At 43.8% G+C, this 14,675-nt stretch overlaps 1 protein-coding gene across 1 annotated transcript in view; it reads right to left on the reverse strand.

The window, feature by feature from the left end:
* Positions 1-14,675, reverse strand: part of LOC123757771 (sacsin-like) — a 138,012-nt gene that overhangs the window by 61,642 nt on the left and 61,695 nt on the right. The window contains 2 exon segments of the mRNA XM_069338905.1: positions 6,922-7,140; positions 12,824-13,638. Coding sequence (XP_069195006.1) covers positions 6,922-7,140; positions 12,824-13,638 — 1,034 coding nt within the window.

A 14,675-nucleotide genomic window follows, 5' to 3' on the forward strand; every position in this document is an offset into this window, starting at 1 on the left:
AAACTTGCAAACCAGGAGATTCCAAAGCGTATTAAAAGTGTGTACAACACAATCCTAAGGCCAGTAACAGGAGAAATTGGTACAAAGCCTTGGACCACAGTTAACCTAAGGGATATACTATTAATGTAAAAAATTATAATGCCCCAAGTCACTCATGATTCTAAAAAGGAGAGGATCAGCTTGAGTTAGGGATAATCTATCTTGGCCACTGGGAATGAGACTTAACCTTAGGAATGAGATCATGACTATCATGCCCCTATCCAACATATTGCAAGTGTGAGAGTGAAGTAGTGGAGTATATGGCAAGCCAGGACCTAAGGATACCTAGATTAGGACTGAGGATTCCCTCAAGGGCTCAACACAATGAGAGGGTTTATGTGCACTGCCCTCAGATGGGTGTTGGTGACTCCTGCTTCCTTTTCCCTGCTTGCTGTAACAATGCACAAGTGAAATACGTACTGCAGCTTACCCACCTATGTGTTTTCCTAAACATTTAGATTTGATAATCAACATTTAGATGACTGGTATTCCCATTTGTAAAATTATCAAAACCGTTTTAACACTTTCGCTGCCCGATCACGCACATCCCATCACAGAATTAAAATTCGGAGTGTGTGTGATGGCGCAAATGAGGTCTATAATTTAAAAACTTGTAAAAATTTCATTTATTGTCCTAATACCATGGGATGTGTTTTAAAATACGCGCCAACGTCTTCCATTCTTGGTATACCCGACATGGCATCCTGACCCTGCCATGTGGGCGTCCACCCACGCAAGAGGCTCACTGTTCTCGTGACAGTAGTAAGCTCACAGGCAATGCTCAGGCTACCTAGTGGTGCGTGGCAAGTCTAAAGTACAGTACTGTGTAGGAAAGTGGGACATATGTTCTTATATGCAAATATCCCTTTATAGCATTCTATTGCCAACAATTTGATACCAAATTGAACGACGTAGCATGAAAATTGAGGTAAGAAAGCTGAAAAAGAGTGTAAATATTGGAGTGAGGTTGTGTGCTCATGGCTAATGCTCGGCCGACCTTGCGGTGTGCGGCAGGTCGCCCGCCGGGCCAGCGAAAGTTTTAATAGTGCAACACAACTGACTGTTGCCACCAGAGGTGGCTAGTTTATTGAGCATCCAATACTCAACTTGTGTGAAGTTTTGCAAAAGGTTTACATTGGGCACAAAAAATTTAAATCCGACCAGTTGTTATTTGACACAGATGTTAAAATTTTCAAGTACAGTACATGTTAAAATAATATATTGAAGGGAGTACCACTTCTGGCTGGAAGAAGAGGGACCCTTAGCCTCAGAGCAAACCACACATAATGCATTAGAGAGAATGTTTAGGTCCCCTCCATTACAGTTTCTGTGTGCTTTTCTCCTACCACCCCCTTCCTTTTGTTTTTTTGTGCTTTATTACGTATTTAATATTAAATGGTTACATGATATACATTGGTTGATACAAAGTGCTTAAAGGTCATGGATGTCTTGAAGCTCCTCTGCTTCTGGACAGGAACCAAGGATGCAGCAGGCATTTCCCCTCTGGATCGCCACACTGAGGCGCTGAAAAAAAAAACTGGCAGCCCTTGGGTCTCTGGTGACGTCAATAAGCCTGGAGCCAAATTCTTAGAGAAATCCCAAGGCACTCTTACCCCAGGGACCATACGTCTCAAACGCTATGGGAACAAAGATGTATTGACCTTCCAATCACCTGTATTTGACTGATTTTACTATTTCACTATGGTTGGCTGCCCCACCTGCTTGATCAGCACCGAAGTGTACGTAGGTGTCGGCCAGGGTGGATCCACATGTGTAGTCCCACACCAATTGTTTGCCCCTTTTCCAGGAGTATATGGGGAATGCCATCTGGGCAAAGTGCAGGGTAATCTGGGTTTTGGTTCCCTAGGATGCGAGCTTCTCTCTCCGCTGGGCACTGAGCTGAGACGAGGCTCTTCTTGATGATGTCATTGACCTCGTTGTAATTACCTAAGTGTAGTTACAGGATGAGAGCTACGCTCGTGGTGTCCCGTCTTCCCAGCACTCTTTGTCATATAACACTTTGAAACTACTGACGGTCTTGGCCTCCACCACCTTCTCACCTAACTTGTTCCAACCGTCTACCACTCTGTTTGTGAAAGTGAATTTTCTTATATTTCTTTGGCATCTGTGTTTAGCTAGTTTATATCTATGACCTCTTGTTCTTAAAGTTCCAGGTCTCGGGAAATCTTCCCTATCGATTTTATCAATTCCTGTTACTATTTTGTATGTAGTGATCATATCACCTCTTTTTCTTCTGTCTTCTAGTTTTGGCATGTTTAATGCTTCTAACCTCTCCTCGTAGCTCTTACCCTTCAGTTCTGGGAGCCACTTAGTAGCATGTCTTTGCACCTTTTCCAGTTTGTTGATGTGCTTCTTAAGATATGGGCACCACACAACAGCTGCATATTCTAGCTTTGGCCTAACAAAAGTCGTGAACAATTTCTTTAGTATATCGCCATCCATGTATTTAAAAGCAATTCTGAAGTTAGAAAGCGTGGCATAGGCTCCTCGCACAATATTCTTTATGTGGTCCTCAGGTGATAGTTTTCTATCTAGAACCACCCCAGATCTCTTTCTTTATCAGAATTATTTAAAGATTTCTCACATAATATATAGGTTGTGTGGGGTCTATGTTTTCCTATTCCACAATCCATAACATGGCATTTATTAACATTAAATTCCATTTGCTAAGTGGCGCTCCATGTACTTATTTTGTCCAGGTCTTCTTGAAGGGCATGACAATCATCTAAGTTTCTTATCCTTCATATTATCTTAGCATCATCAGCAAACATGTTCATATAATTCTGTATACCAACTGGTAGATCATTTATGTAGACAATAAACATCACTGGTGCAAGAACTGAACCCTGTGGTACTCCACTTGTGACATTTCTCCAGTCCGATACATTGCCTCTGATCACAGCCCTCATTTTTCTATCAGTCAGAAAATTTTTCATCCATGTTAGAAGCGTACCTGTCACTCCTCCAATATTTTCCAGTTTCCAGAACAACCTCTTATGTGGAACTCTGTCGAAAGCCTTTTTTAGGCTTTTTTTGTGTCTTGCATGCCAGCCCTTTGTGCTTCTGCAATGCAACCTATGCAGTCCATATTGGTCTGCTTCCACCCTGTTGCAAATACACTTGTATTCAATGTGAATTGGGGCACCAAGGCGGAGGGGCTACTGCGACACGAAGGGATTCTGGATCTAGACGCATGCCCGTTGCCGACATGAGTACTACCAGAAGGAAGTCTCCTGCATGGGGGGCATGTACTGCTCTGAGGCGGGCTTTCTCCTTGTCTGATGTTGTGGCGCTGAGCATGGCATCAACTACTTTTTCCACTAGTGGGTGGTTCCAGCTGGACTTTATGTTTTTCTGTTGGCTTTATAATGGGTGCTGGGGCTGCAAGAGCATCCCACTGATTTGAGCAGTCAGTGAAAGCAGGATCATGTATTCCCTTTGAATCACTCAGGGTTTCAGGTAGGATATCTCTTGCGAGGTTGTGCGATGCAGGGGAGGAAATGAAGGCTGGTAGAGCAATCTGGGAGGCTGTGCAGACACCAAGGCTGCCGAGTCTTACAGGGAAGGTTGCTTGCTCCCACTGAGTCGTCCAATGGCAGGTTCAGGACTTTCACCAGCATGGACCTCAGAAGGGTGTCATAAACATTTAATTTAGGGCTGTTGTAGGATGAAGAACACCTCAGAAAGTACACAAAAGAAAAGAAAAAGAAAATGTTTATTTAGGTAAAGTACATACATACAAGGTGAGATACAAAATTTTGATGGCTTTATAGATAGAGCTAGTACATACAATGCCTAAAGCCACTATTATGCAAAGCGTTTCAGGCAGAAACACTTCCTCTCCCTAAGTAGGTCAACTTAGGGAGAGATAGGCATCTTGTGAGGAAGAAGAGAGCATCACGGGCATCAGTCTTGTCAATCCTGTCCAGCATTCTCTATAGATCAGTGATTTTTGCATCCAGGACCTCCTCGATTGCTTGTGAACCAATGGGGGCACCCAGGCGGGTGCAGTCAGGTGGCTCGACAACGAGAATGTCTGATAGAACATTTTTTATTTGGCCAGTGATGTCTGGGTTGCGGGAGACTATTTCACATTTGGATGCATTGAGAATGAGGCCCAAGCCTGCTCCTTGCTTGTGGATTTTCCTTATATCCTCCAAAATGGTAACCGGGGTGCCGGCGAGAGTGCCATCATCCGAGTACCAGATGTTTAGCTCGCTTGTCAGACTAACAGTGACCTCTTTGATAGCTAAAAGGAGGGGGCTAAGGGTTTATTGGACACCTTCACAGGAGTCTATTTCATGCTCCCCAAAAAAGAAGTTTTGAGTCCCCACTGTAGCATGATCGGATGAATGGGTAAAGGGGACGGAAATGGTTGTGTACCGCCCTGAGGACAGCGTCTCTTCTGACTTGATTGAAGGCATTTTTAAAGTCAAGCTTTACTAGTGCCTTCTGGGCCGGGAGATCAACACTGTAAGCCCGTGCTGCATGTGCTGCAACTTCACAGCCAAGGGGGATCCCAAACCCGAGCTGATTAGGTTTCAGCAAGGTGGCTGCTTCCTGGCTGATAGATCGCACTGCTACGAGGCGTCGGAGGGTGTTGCCAATGGCAATTGACCTGATTCCCCTAGCCTTCTTCTTTACAGCACAGAGTACTGCTCCATAAAAGAGAGGTCTGATGCCCTCAGCGATGCCGCCAGCCAAACACATGTTGGAGAATCTGGTAAGTTCCAATAGAATGTCCTTTGCGGCATCTCCAAGCACCGGGTTCAGCCAGTATTGTTTTCCTGAGGATCCCTGGTACTGTCTGGAGCTCTATGTGGGTGTATGTCTTTTAGAGCCTGTGCTGTGGTGGCATTCCTGGGGGCAATAGTGTCATCGCTGGTTATGATTGTGATGGCACCTGTGGTATTGCTCTCTTCTATTTTCCTGGTGATCTGTGCTCCTATTTTGTGGTTCTCAGGTGAGCTGTTGTTGGTCGTCCTGCAGCTGGTGTTCTTGGCACGAGGGGGGAGGCGGACCAGGTTGCCTTCTTTTGGAGAATTCATTAAGAGCCCTGATTACCGAGGTTGACCAATCCACACACTAGAAATTAAGGGACAACGACAGTTCGGTCCGTCCTGGACCATTCTCAAGTCGATTGTGATGAGGGAAGGAGATGAAGGCAATAAATAGGCAAGAGAGAGAGGTGAGGAGCAAGGCAAAAGGTATGCAAGGTAAGGTGTAGTAGAGGGGATAGTAACAGGAAAAAGAACAAAGGTAACTGCAGAAGGCCTATTGGTGCATAGGAGGCAGCTCTTATTTATAACTGCCCAATAAGGGGGATAGTACTAGGAATAAGAAGAGGATAGCAAGGGATCATAAGAGAAGTACTGAGGTTGCTAATGACTTGTTTCTCCTCGGCGGTAATGCTAGGCATGCATTACCAAATAGTAGGAGATTGTGCCACAATCCAGTGGTTCTAGGAGCAATGTTGACCTTCATCAGCAGACTGGTGAGTTTGGTGGCTTCTTGGTGACGGGCAGCCTTGGGGATGTGGGGCATGGTCCTGGTGGACGTCGCTTTGACTGTTTCAAGCAGATTGTCTGTTGAAATGAAGTTAAGAGAGGAATTGTTCCTTGCTCCTGCAGCAGGTTGTCCATTGTCTTTGCCTTGGAGCGGGCACCAAGATCCTAGACAACAGCCAGAATTGGCAGAATGTTGGCGGACAGTTCCATCTTCATTGAGACGAAACCGTTTGTAACATAAGTGACAGTTTCCTCTTGGGTGTTCGTCTTCTTGGCTGGAAGGGGCTGTGCGACAGGTGCGACATATGCCATGCCTATGTGTCCTGACGACTGGCTGCACACTGAGTGCACCCTTTCCTTCCCAAGTAGAGTGTAGCAAGGCAAGCATTACCCTCCTGGGGAGATGGGTATGGCCTGGGCACCGTCTGTGGGTAGGCTGGTGGTTGATGGGCAGCTGGGTTATGTGCAGGTAGCGGAGTGGGGGGAAGATGGCGGGTGGGCTGTACTGGGGGTGGGGGTAATAAGAGTGGCCACACAAGAGAGGCCGTTGTCAAACTTATTACACATTTTCAACACTCGGGAAATCACTATTGCACTTTGTTTTAACACTACACTCACCAGATTTGATTGGGAACGCACAAACACCCGACTAACATCACTGTAGGTTGAGAGCCTCCCCCCTATCACTTCCCCTCCTCCCGCACCCCGCCAGGGGGCTGGTGTGTGGCGGCACTGGGACGGCGGCGACTCTCATCCTCCTTCACCATATACTGTCCCTGCCTCGCCATCCACAAAGCCCAAACAACGCACCTTTCTACGTTGATTTTGTTGGAATGTAGGAGATAGGGTTCTTTTTGTCACCTCCGGAGCCTTCAGCAGGTATTCATGCCTATATAGGTCAAGTCTTGGCTGGCTCAGGCATTGTGATCCACGTTAAAATTGGTTGAAGTGCAGGACCTTGCTCACCACATGTTCGTCCCCCCTCTCCTCCCACCATATATATTATGAAATTTCTGGTAAGAAGAACCACTGTACCATAATTACTATGTATAATATATCACATATTGAATTTATATCATCTTTTGGAAGATATACTTGTGATAATTATCATTTGAAATCCTATGCACCAGAAGTGTCCCACGGGCCAATACATGAAACTTTAGGAAAATTCTGGGCATTGATCTTTGATATCTGATTACTTCTGAACATTGACAAAATAATTGGGAAGACATTGATAATGTACTTAATCAGCACAAAATCATCAGAGTAAGTAGTGCAAATCAGGGTAATGAAGATTTTTAAGAGAAAAATAAAGGCTTATTTCATTGCATTACACCAATGGATATACACTTACCTCAGAGTACAAAATTGGATAAGATTTCAATCTTGACCATAATTCAGTAGCAAGCTTATTCCACCTTCCCTTTGAAGATTTTATGTCAGGCAGAAGACTATACCAGGTTTCCACGTGATATGAATTTGATCTTGATGTCATCTCCTTAAGAACTTTACACAAGAGCATAAAATAAGCTTCAACAACAACTGTTGTTACCAGTTCTTCATTCCACTGTGCCTACAGAAAATTAATACTACAGTTTAATTCTGTCCAAGCAGATGAATATATTTCACTTCATTGTAGCCTATGTTATATGTAAAGTAGACTACATTTATGCAAACAAAAATATTGATAGCTGAAGGAAAATGGAATGCAGCAAAATTAGATTTGGTTTCATGTTAGAATTAAGGTCTATCAACCACAACAGCTCACTGACCAACAGCTCCAACAACAGGAAATTATTAAATTATCAAGGCATGATGATCCATAAAGTTACTGATCAATTTAGAGGTCAAGCTTGATGGCATATTAATACTAATATTTTATTCATAAAATATGCATACAAAAGAACAAAATTCAAAGGTATATTTGAAGGTACAGGGGTTAGATACATACATACATAGATACATATACATTATACATACGTGGAACCCCAGGCAACCTAAACCCTCAGAAGCAACAGCCATACCGCAGCGAACTCCCACACCTTGCTGTGAACCTGATGAAAGGACAGACCCCATTGACCCTGGCCGGCCTGGTGAGCACTGGTCACAAAGCCCCAGCCATAAGACGAGGCATTAATGAACACATTGAGCAAGGGCTCGGGAAGGCGCCACGGTACTGAACCCCGTGAGGAAGCCAGCGACGCAGCAATCCGACGCAAGGCCCCTAGAGACAGAACCTTGCAATTGCAAGAGAGGTGGAAGGGAGGACTCCGAAGGAACCAGAACAGATGCCAAAGCCAGACCCGACCTGGCGGGTAAAACAGCACGGCGAAGTTCAGACTCCTGCACAAACGCTTGAGCAGCCACCGAGTGACCTGGGAACTACCCCAAAACAGCTGACGGTGGGATGCAGCCGCAACAACTCGGAGGGAGACACATGGAAGCTGTCCGCAAGTCCCACATGAGACCCAGCCAGGGTAGAATCTGGGATGGAACCAGATGAGACTTCCTCCAGTTCACCTGGAACCCAAACCGACGAGCTGGGAAAGAATCACACCCTTGGCGAACAGACAAGCAGACCAGCTGGGAGCCTACACCAACCAGTCGTAGAGGTAAACCAGAACCCGAATCCCTAGCAAATGCAGACGAACCACCACAACCCGGGTAAGATGCGTGAATACGCGAGGTGCCAGATTCAAGCCAAAAAGAAGTTTGAGGGTTGCTGTGTTCCTCCGTCTTAGGGGACGGTCACCGTTTTTGCTTCCTTCATGCTGCTTGTTCGTTCATCGACACCTTTGACCCAGAGTCTTGTAATTACCTAAGTGTACTTACCTAAGTGTAGTTACAGGATGAGAGCTACGCTCGTGGTGTCCCGTCTTCCCAGCACTCTTTGTCATATAACGCTTTGAAACTACTGACGATCTTGGCCTCCACCACCTTCTCACTTAACTTGTTCCAACCGTCTACCACTCTATTTGCGAAGGTGAATTTTCTTATATTTCTTCGGCATCTGTGTTTAGCTAGTTTAAATCTATGACCTCTTGTTCTTGAAGTTCCAGGTCTAAGGAAATCTTCCCTGTCGATTTTATCAATTCCTGTTACTATTTTGTACGTAGTGATCATATCACCTCTTTTTCTTCTGTCTTCTAGTTTTGGCATATTTAATGCCTTTAACCTCTCTTCGTAGCTCTTGCCCTTCAGTTCTGGGAGCCACTTAGTAGCATGTCTTTGCACCTTTTCCAGTTTGTTGATGTGCTTCTTAAGATATGGGCACCACACAACAGCTGCATATTCTAGCTTTGGCCTAACAAAAGTCATGAACAATTTCTTTAGTATATCGCCATCCATGTATTTAAATGCAATTCTGAAGTTAGAAAGCATAGCATAGGCTCCTTGCACAATATTCTTTATGTGGTCCTCAGGTGATAGTTTCTATCTAGAACCACCCCTAGATCTCTTTCTTTATCAGAATTCTTTAAAGATTTCTCACATAATATATAGGTTGTGTGGGGTCTATGTTCTCCTATTCCACACTCCATAACATGACATTTATTAACATTAAATTCCATTTGCCAAGTGGTGCTCCATATACTTATTTTGTCCAGGTCTTCTTGAAGGGCATGACAATCATCTAAATTTCTTATCCTTCCTATTATCTTAGCGTCAGTCAGTCAGTCAGTCACAGTCAGTCAGTCACAGTCAGTGAGTCACAGTCAGTCAGTCGGTCGGTCGGTCGGTCACAGTCAGTCAGTCACAGTCAGTGAGTCACAGTCAGTGAGTCACAGTCAGTGAGTCACAGTCAGTCACAGTCAGTCAGTCACAGTCAGTCAGTCACAGTCAGTCAGTCAGTCAGTCAGTCAGTCAGTCAGCCAGCCAGCCAGCCAGCCAGCCAGCCAGCCAGCCAGCCAGCCAGCGTGCGTGTGTGCGTGTACGTACTCGCCTAATTGTGTTTGGGGGGTTGAGCTCTGGCTCTTTGGTCTCGCCTCATAACTGTCAATCAACTGGTGTACAGATTCCTGAGCCTATTGGGCTCTATCATGTCTATATTTGAAACTGTGTATGGAGTCTGCCTCCACCACAACACTACTTAATGCATTCCATTTGTTAAGTACCCTGACACTGAAAAAATTCTTTCTAACATCTCTGTGGCTCATCTGGGTATTAAGTTTCCATTTGTGTCCCCTTTTTCGTGTCTCACCCGTGCTAAAGAGTTTGTCTTTGTCCACCCTGTCAATTCCCCTGAGAATTTTGTAGGTGGTTATCATGTCTTCCTTTACTCTTCTGTTTTCCAGGGTTGTGAGGTTCAGCTCACTTAGACTTTCCTCGTAACTCATTCCTCTCAGTTCCGGGATCAGTCTGGTGGCATACCTCTGAATCTTCTCTAACTTCGTTTTGTGTTTAACTAGGTATGGACTCCAGGCTGGAGCTGCATACTCAAGGATTGGTCTTACATAAGTGGTATATAGGATCCTGAACGATTCCTTACACAATTTTCTAAAGGCAGTTCTTATATTGGCCAGTCTAGCATATGCCGCTGATGACATCCTTTTGATGTGGTGCCTCTGGGGACAGGTTCGGTGTGATATCGACCCCCAGATCTTTCTCTCTATTTGACGCTTGCAAGATTTCACCTCCCAGATGGTACTTTGTGTTCAGCCTTCTGGTCCCTTCGCCTAATTTCATTACGTAACACTTTCCTGAGTTGAACTTTAGCAGCCATTTTCTAGATCATTCCTCCAGTTTGTGTAGGTCGTTCTGTAGTCTCTGTCTATCTTCATCTGTTTTGATTCTTCTCATAATGTTTGCATCATCAGCAAACATTGAGAGGAAAGAGTCTATACCCTCTCGAAGGTCGTTTACATATACTAGAAACAGGATGGGTCCGAGTACAGAGCCCTGTGGAACCCCGCTGGTGACATCTCGCCACTCTGATGCCTTCCCCCCTTACCGTTACTTGCTGTTTCCTATTGCTTAGATACTCCCTTATCCACTGGAGCACCTTACCTTTTACTCCTGCCTGCTGCTCCAACTTTTGTAACAGCCTTTTGTGAGGTACTGTGTCAAAGGCTTTCTGACAGTCCAAGAAAATGCAGTCTGCCCACCCTTCTCTTTCCTGCCTAATTTGAGTTGCTTGGTCATAGAATTCTATTAGGCCTGTGAGGCACGATTTACCATCTCTGTACCCATGCTGGTGGTGTGTTACAAAGCTGTTTCCTGCCAGATGCTCTATGAGCCTTTCCTCACAATCTTCTCCATCACTTTGCATGGTATACAAGTTAGGGAAACTGGCCTGTAGTTCAGTGCCTCTTGCCTGTCACCCTTTTTGTAAATTGGGACTACATTAGCTGTCTTCCAGCTTTCCGGAAGGTCTCCCATTTCCAGTGACCTGTTATACACCATAGAGAGGCACACTTAAGTGCTTCTGCACGTTCTTTTAGAATCCACGGTGAGATTCTGTTAGGCCCAACAGCCTTTGACACATTCAGCTCCAACAGATTCCTTTTGACCTCATCACTGGTGAGGTAAATTTCCTCCAAGGTTGTTCAGTTTGCCTCCTCATTTAGTGCAGGGACCTCTCCTTGTTCTATTGTGAAGACCTCCTGGAATCTCTTGTTGAGTTCTTCACACACCTCTTTGTCGTTCTCTGTGTATCTGTTCTCCCCTTTTCTGGTATAATAATATTGTCTGCTATTCTCCATCTTAAGACTGGGCAGATTGAAATCTTCTAGGAGGATAATATCAGCTATTGGGATTGGCAGATTATCGAGGGTACAATATTTTATTAATCTGTTCTGTGAATTTCTCAATCGTTGTATCTGGCAGTTTGTATATTAGATTAATAACAAATTTATTTTCTTTGTTTTTACTCCCAGTACTTCTACCCCCTCATTGTAGGAGATCTGAGCATACAAGATCCTTTCTAATATAAAAGCCTACTCCTCCACGTGACCTATTTACCCTTTTTACCTTTGTAATACAGTATTCAGTTTTTTGCTTTCCTTTTTAGTCCCTGTATGTTGGCAAAGATAAATGAGGTTACTCTATTTGATGTATTTTGACTGGAGGATTTTCAAGGAGGTTCATTACACGAGGGTATATTGGATTTGTACTTATTTTCCGTTAAATTTTAAAATGCAACTGCAAAAGATCAAGGCAAATGGTGGGACCTTCAACAAGCCACCAGCTTCTTGTCCTCGTCAAGGCCACTAATGTTAGTGGCTGTCAGGTAAACTCGTTTTTGCAGTGTTGTTTGCCAGCTGTATTTGTAACTCTGTTTGAGGGTGTTTGACTCTGGCATGTAATTACCTAAGTACAGTTACAGGATGAGAGCTATGCTCGTAATGTCCCATCTTTCCAGCACTCTTTGTCATATAACACTTTGAAACTACTGATGGTTTTGGCCTCCATCACCTTCTCACCTAACCTGTTCCAACTGTCTACTACTCTGTTTGTGAAATGTATGGTTCACATTGCTGGTTCCAGTACAATGCATTCCCTCTATTCCACCTTTTGAAACTGCTTTCGTGTGACTCTAAAAATATTTGGCCCTTCTCACATGCTATTTTCCTGTTTGTCACTCTGTGCCTTTCACATGAAAATCTGAGCAAGAGAGGTCATTGCATTTCCTTTCTTTAAGTGAGGCTTTGCACATGACTGGATGAAAGTCTTAAGTAAATTAAGGCCTTTTTTGGGGTGAGGGCAACTGCAGTCTAACCCCTTTCTCATTCCAGAATATCTATGTCTGCAAATGCCCTCTGCTTAAAATTTCATAAGGGCTTTAGATTCCTTTAATTTTTAAATGCTCTTCCAGTTTAATTTTCAATACAAATTTGCCACTTTACTACTGATACATTGAAATATTTGAAGCACTAACACATTTTTTGGGGGGTTATTATTATTTTCTGCCACAGATGTGGCCACACATTTACAATGCTAACCAGTATATATACATTTTCTTCTGTCCTTCATGGCATTAAAAATGACATGCTAAATGAACATGTCAAATTTCCATTTGAAGTTTTTTTCCTTTTTCTTAATATATATACAAGAGTTCTTACATTCTTATACAGCCACTAGCACACATAGCCTTTCAGGCAAGTTCTTAAATCATAATTTTCACACACACGCACACATACCCAGGAAGCAGCCCGTTGCAGCTGTCTAATGCCCAGTTCAGAACTAACTCAAGTTCTCTTCAGAAAGTGGCACACCTAAATTAATTTAAATTACAACTGAAAACAAAAATTAATACTTACATCTGGTTCATTGCTGCTCTCCTGAGTCATCCACTTAACATGTCTTCTATTTTGATCAAGTGCAAAGAAGCCATTGACCTGAACAGGAAGACTGGTGTTGTTGGCTCTTTCAATTGGCAATGGTAGAAAACAGAATATATGGCCTGTGGGCCAAGAGGCTCCATGTGGTGAAATAGGTGCAGATACACCAACTAGAGGCATGTGTATGCTACTCTTCTTTCCTCGCCATGCTACTGAAGAAGCTTCATTTGTACCTGGCAAGTAATGAAGAGTCCGCATTGTCTGTTGTTGAGTCTTCTTTCCTTCAATACTTTGGATTGTCACCTCATAATCACAAACAGTTGTTTGAGCTGGAAATCCATTGCATTCTTTGAGCTTTTGTTTAAACAAATTTCTCTTTTGCTGAACTTGAGACATAGATGGACTAGTTAGTTCAACTTCGTGGACAATTTCTAGTTGTTTATCATCTCCAATGATCCTTTTCAAGCTTATTTTTTCAAGAGACTTTAAAAAAGTTAAACAAACAGGAGCTTCCACTCCAAATGATTCAAACAATCTTACAACATGTTCAAATGAGTAAACAGTATCTGATATCTTTGATGGGTTCTGCCTCAGTGGAAACCAGAAGAGTGTACCAGGGTATCGGCCATCATGTATGGTATGAGACTTTATATAACTACCCCATATGTGCAGATAGTCCTCCAGAGCACAGATGTCTGTTAACTTGTTCAGATGAATGATGCGGCACATTTTCTCTTCAGGCTCGCTTGGGTCCATAAAGAGTATCTTATCACCACTTATGATGGTAACAAAATCTGTTGAAAAAGAACATATAATTATGTAAGCAACATCCTGACTTTCAACAGTTGTTGTTCAAATTATGAAGTAATGCTGTATCTCAATAATGGAAAATCCCTGTACAATTTAATATGTATATATATACAGATGGCCCAAGACTTGTAGATTATGTGACTACTGGGTTATGCAGATTCAGTGTTATGAGGACACACTTATGTACCATTGCACATACCATGCATTTTGGATTTCATTACAGTTCTGTATGTGCTGTATTTGTAGTTGGTAAATAGAGGAAGCATAAAATATAAAAAAAACAGTGTTGAATGTAATGAAATGCCATTATCTGGGTGAGACCCGGAGACTCCCTGGAGCTACATCACCAAAGACAAAGACTAGAGGGACTTTACTCAGGAGACGGTCAATGCTCACACCTCAACTCGAAGTCGAGAAAACAGGCTGCAACAACTGACCCAAAGCTACGCAGGCCCAACTAGGCCGAGGAACATTTACGAGGTAGTGTGCAGCCAGGACTCTGTTCGACCGCCAAAAATCCTGTGCCCAAATGTCAGCCAAGGACATGTTACCGAAGGCAGCAGCCAATGCAGCAAACTTATGAACATCATGGGCATGGGGGATAGACTGCAGGGTGGCTAGACCGAATAACCCTGTGGACGACCTGAGACATCCAAACCCTAGAACAGGGAAGAAGGGAAACTGGATCAAACCTAAGCGCGTCCCTGGTCACAAGAGGCCATGGTGCATAAATAATGGCAGAGAGCCACAACCGGATACAACACATGAAGCACCCCGGCCTGACCAACTGAGCATCAACAACCCAAGGACTCCTCAAGAAAGCACCAATCTCATTCTTCCCCAGAAAAGGAGAAGGATGCAAACGAACGAACCTATCACCTTGACCAGAAGAGCAGAAACCCCTGCGCCGGAGGAGAGCATGAAGCTCCCCAACCCGACCCCCAGAGGCCAATGCTAACAAGAAAAGAAACTTAGAAAAACAATCCTGAACCGAAGGGGCCACAACAAACCGAGGAGAAGA

The sequence above is a fragment of the Procambarus clarkii genome, chromosome 40 (assembly GCF_040958095.1).
Source record: "Procambarus clarkii isolate CNS0578487 chromosome 40, FALCON_Pclarkii_2.0, whole genome shotgun sequence".
NCBI classification, from domain to species: domain Eukaryota; kingdom Metazoa; phylum Arthropoda; class Malacostraca; order Decapoda; family Cambaridae; genus Procambarus; species Procambarus clarkii.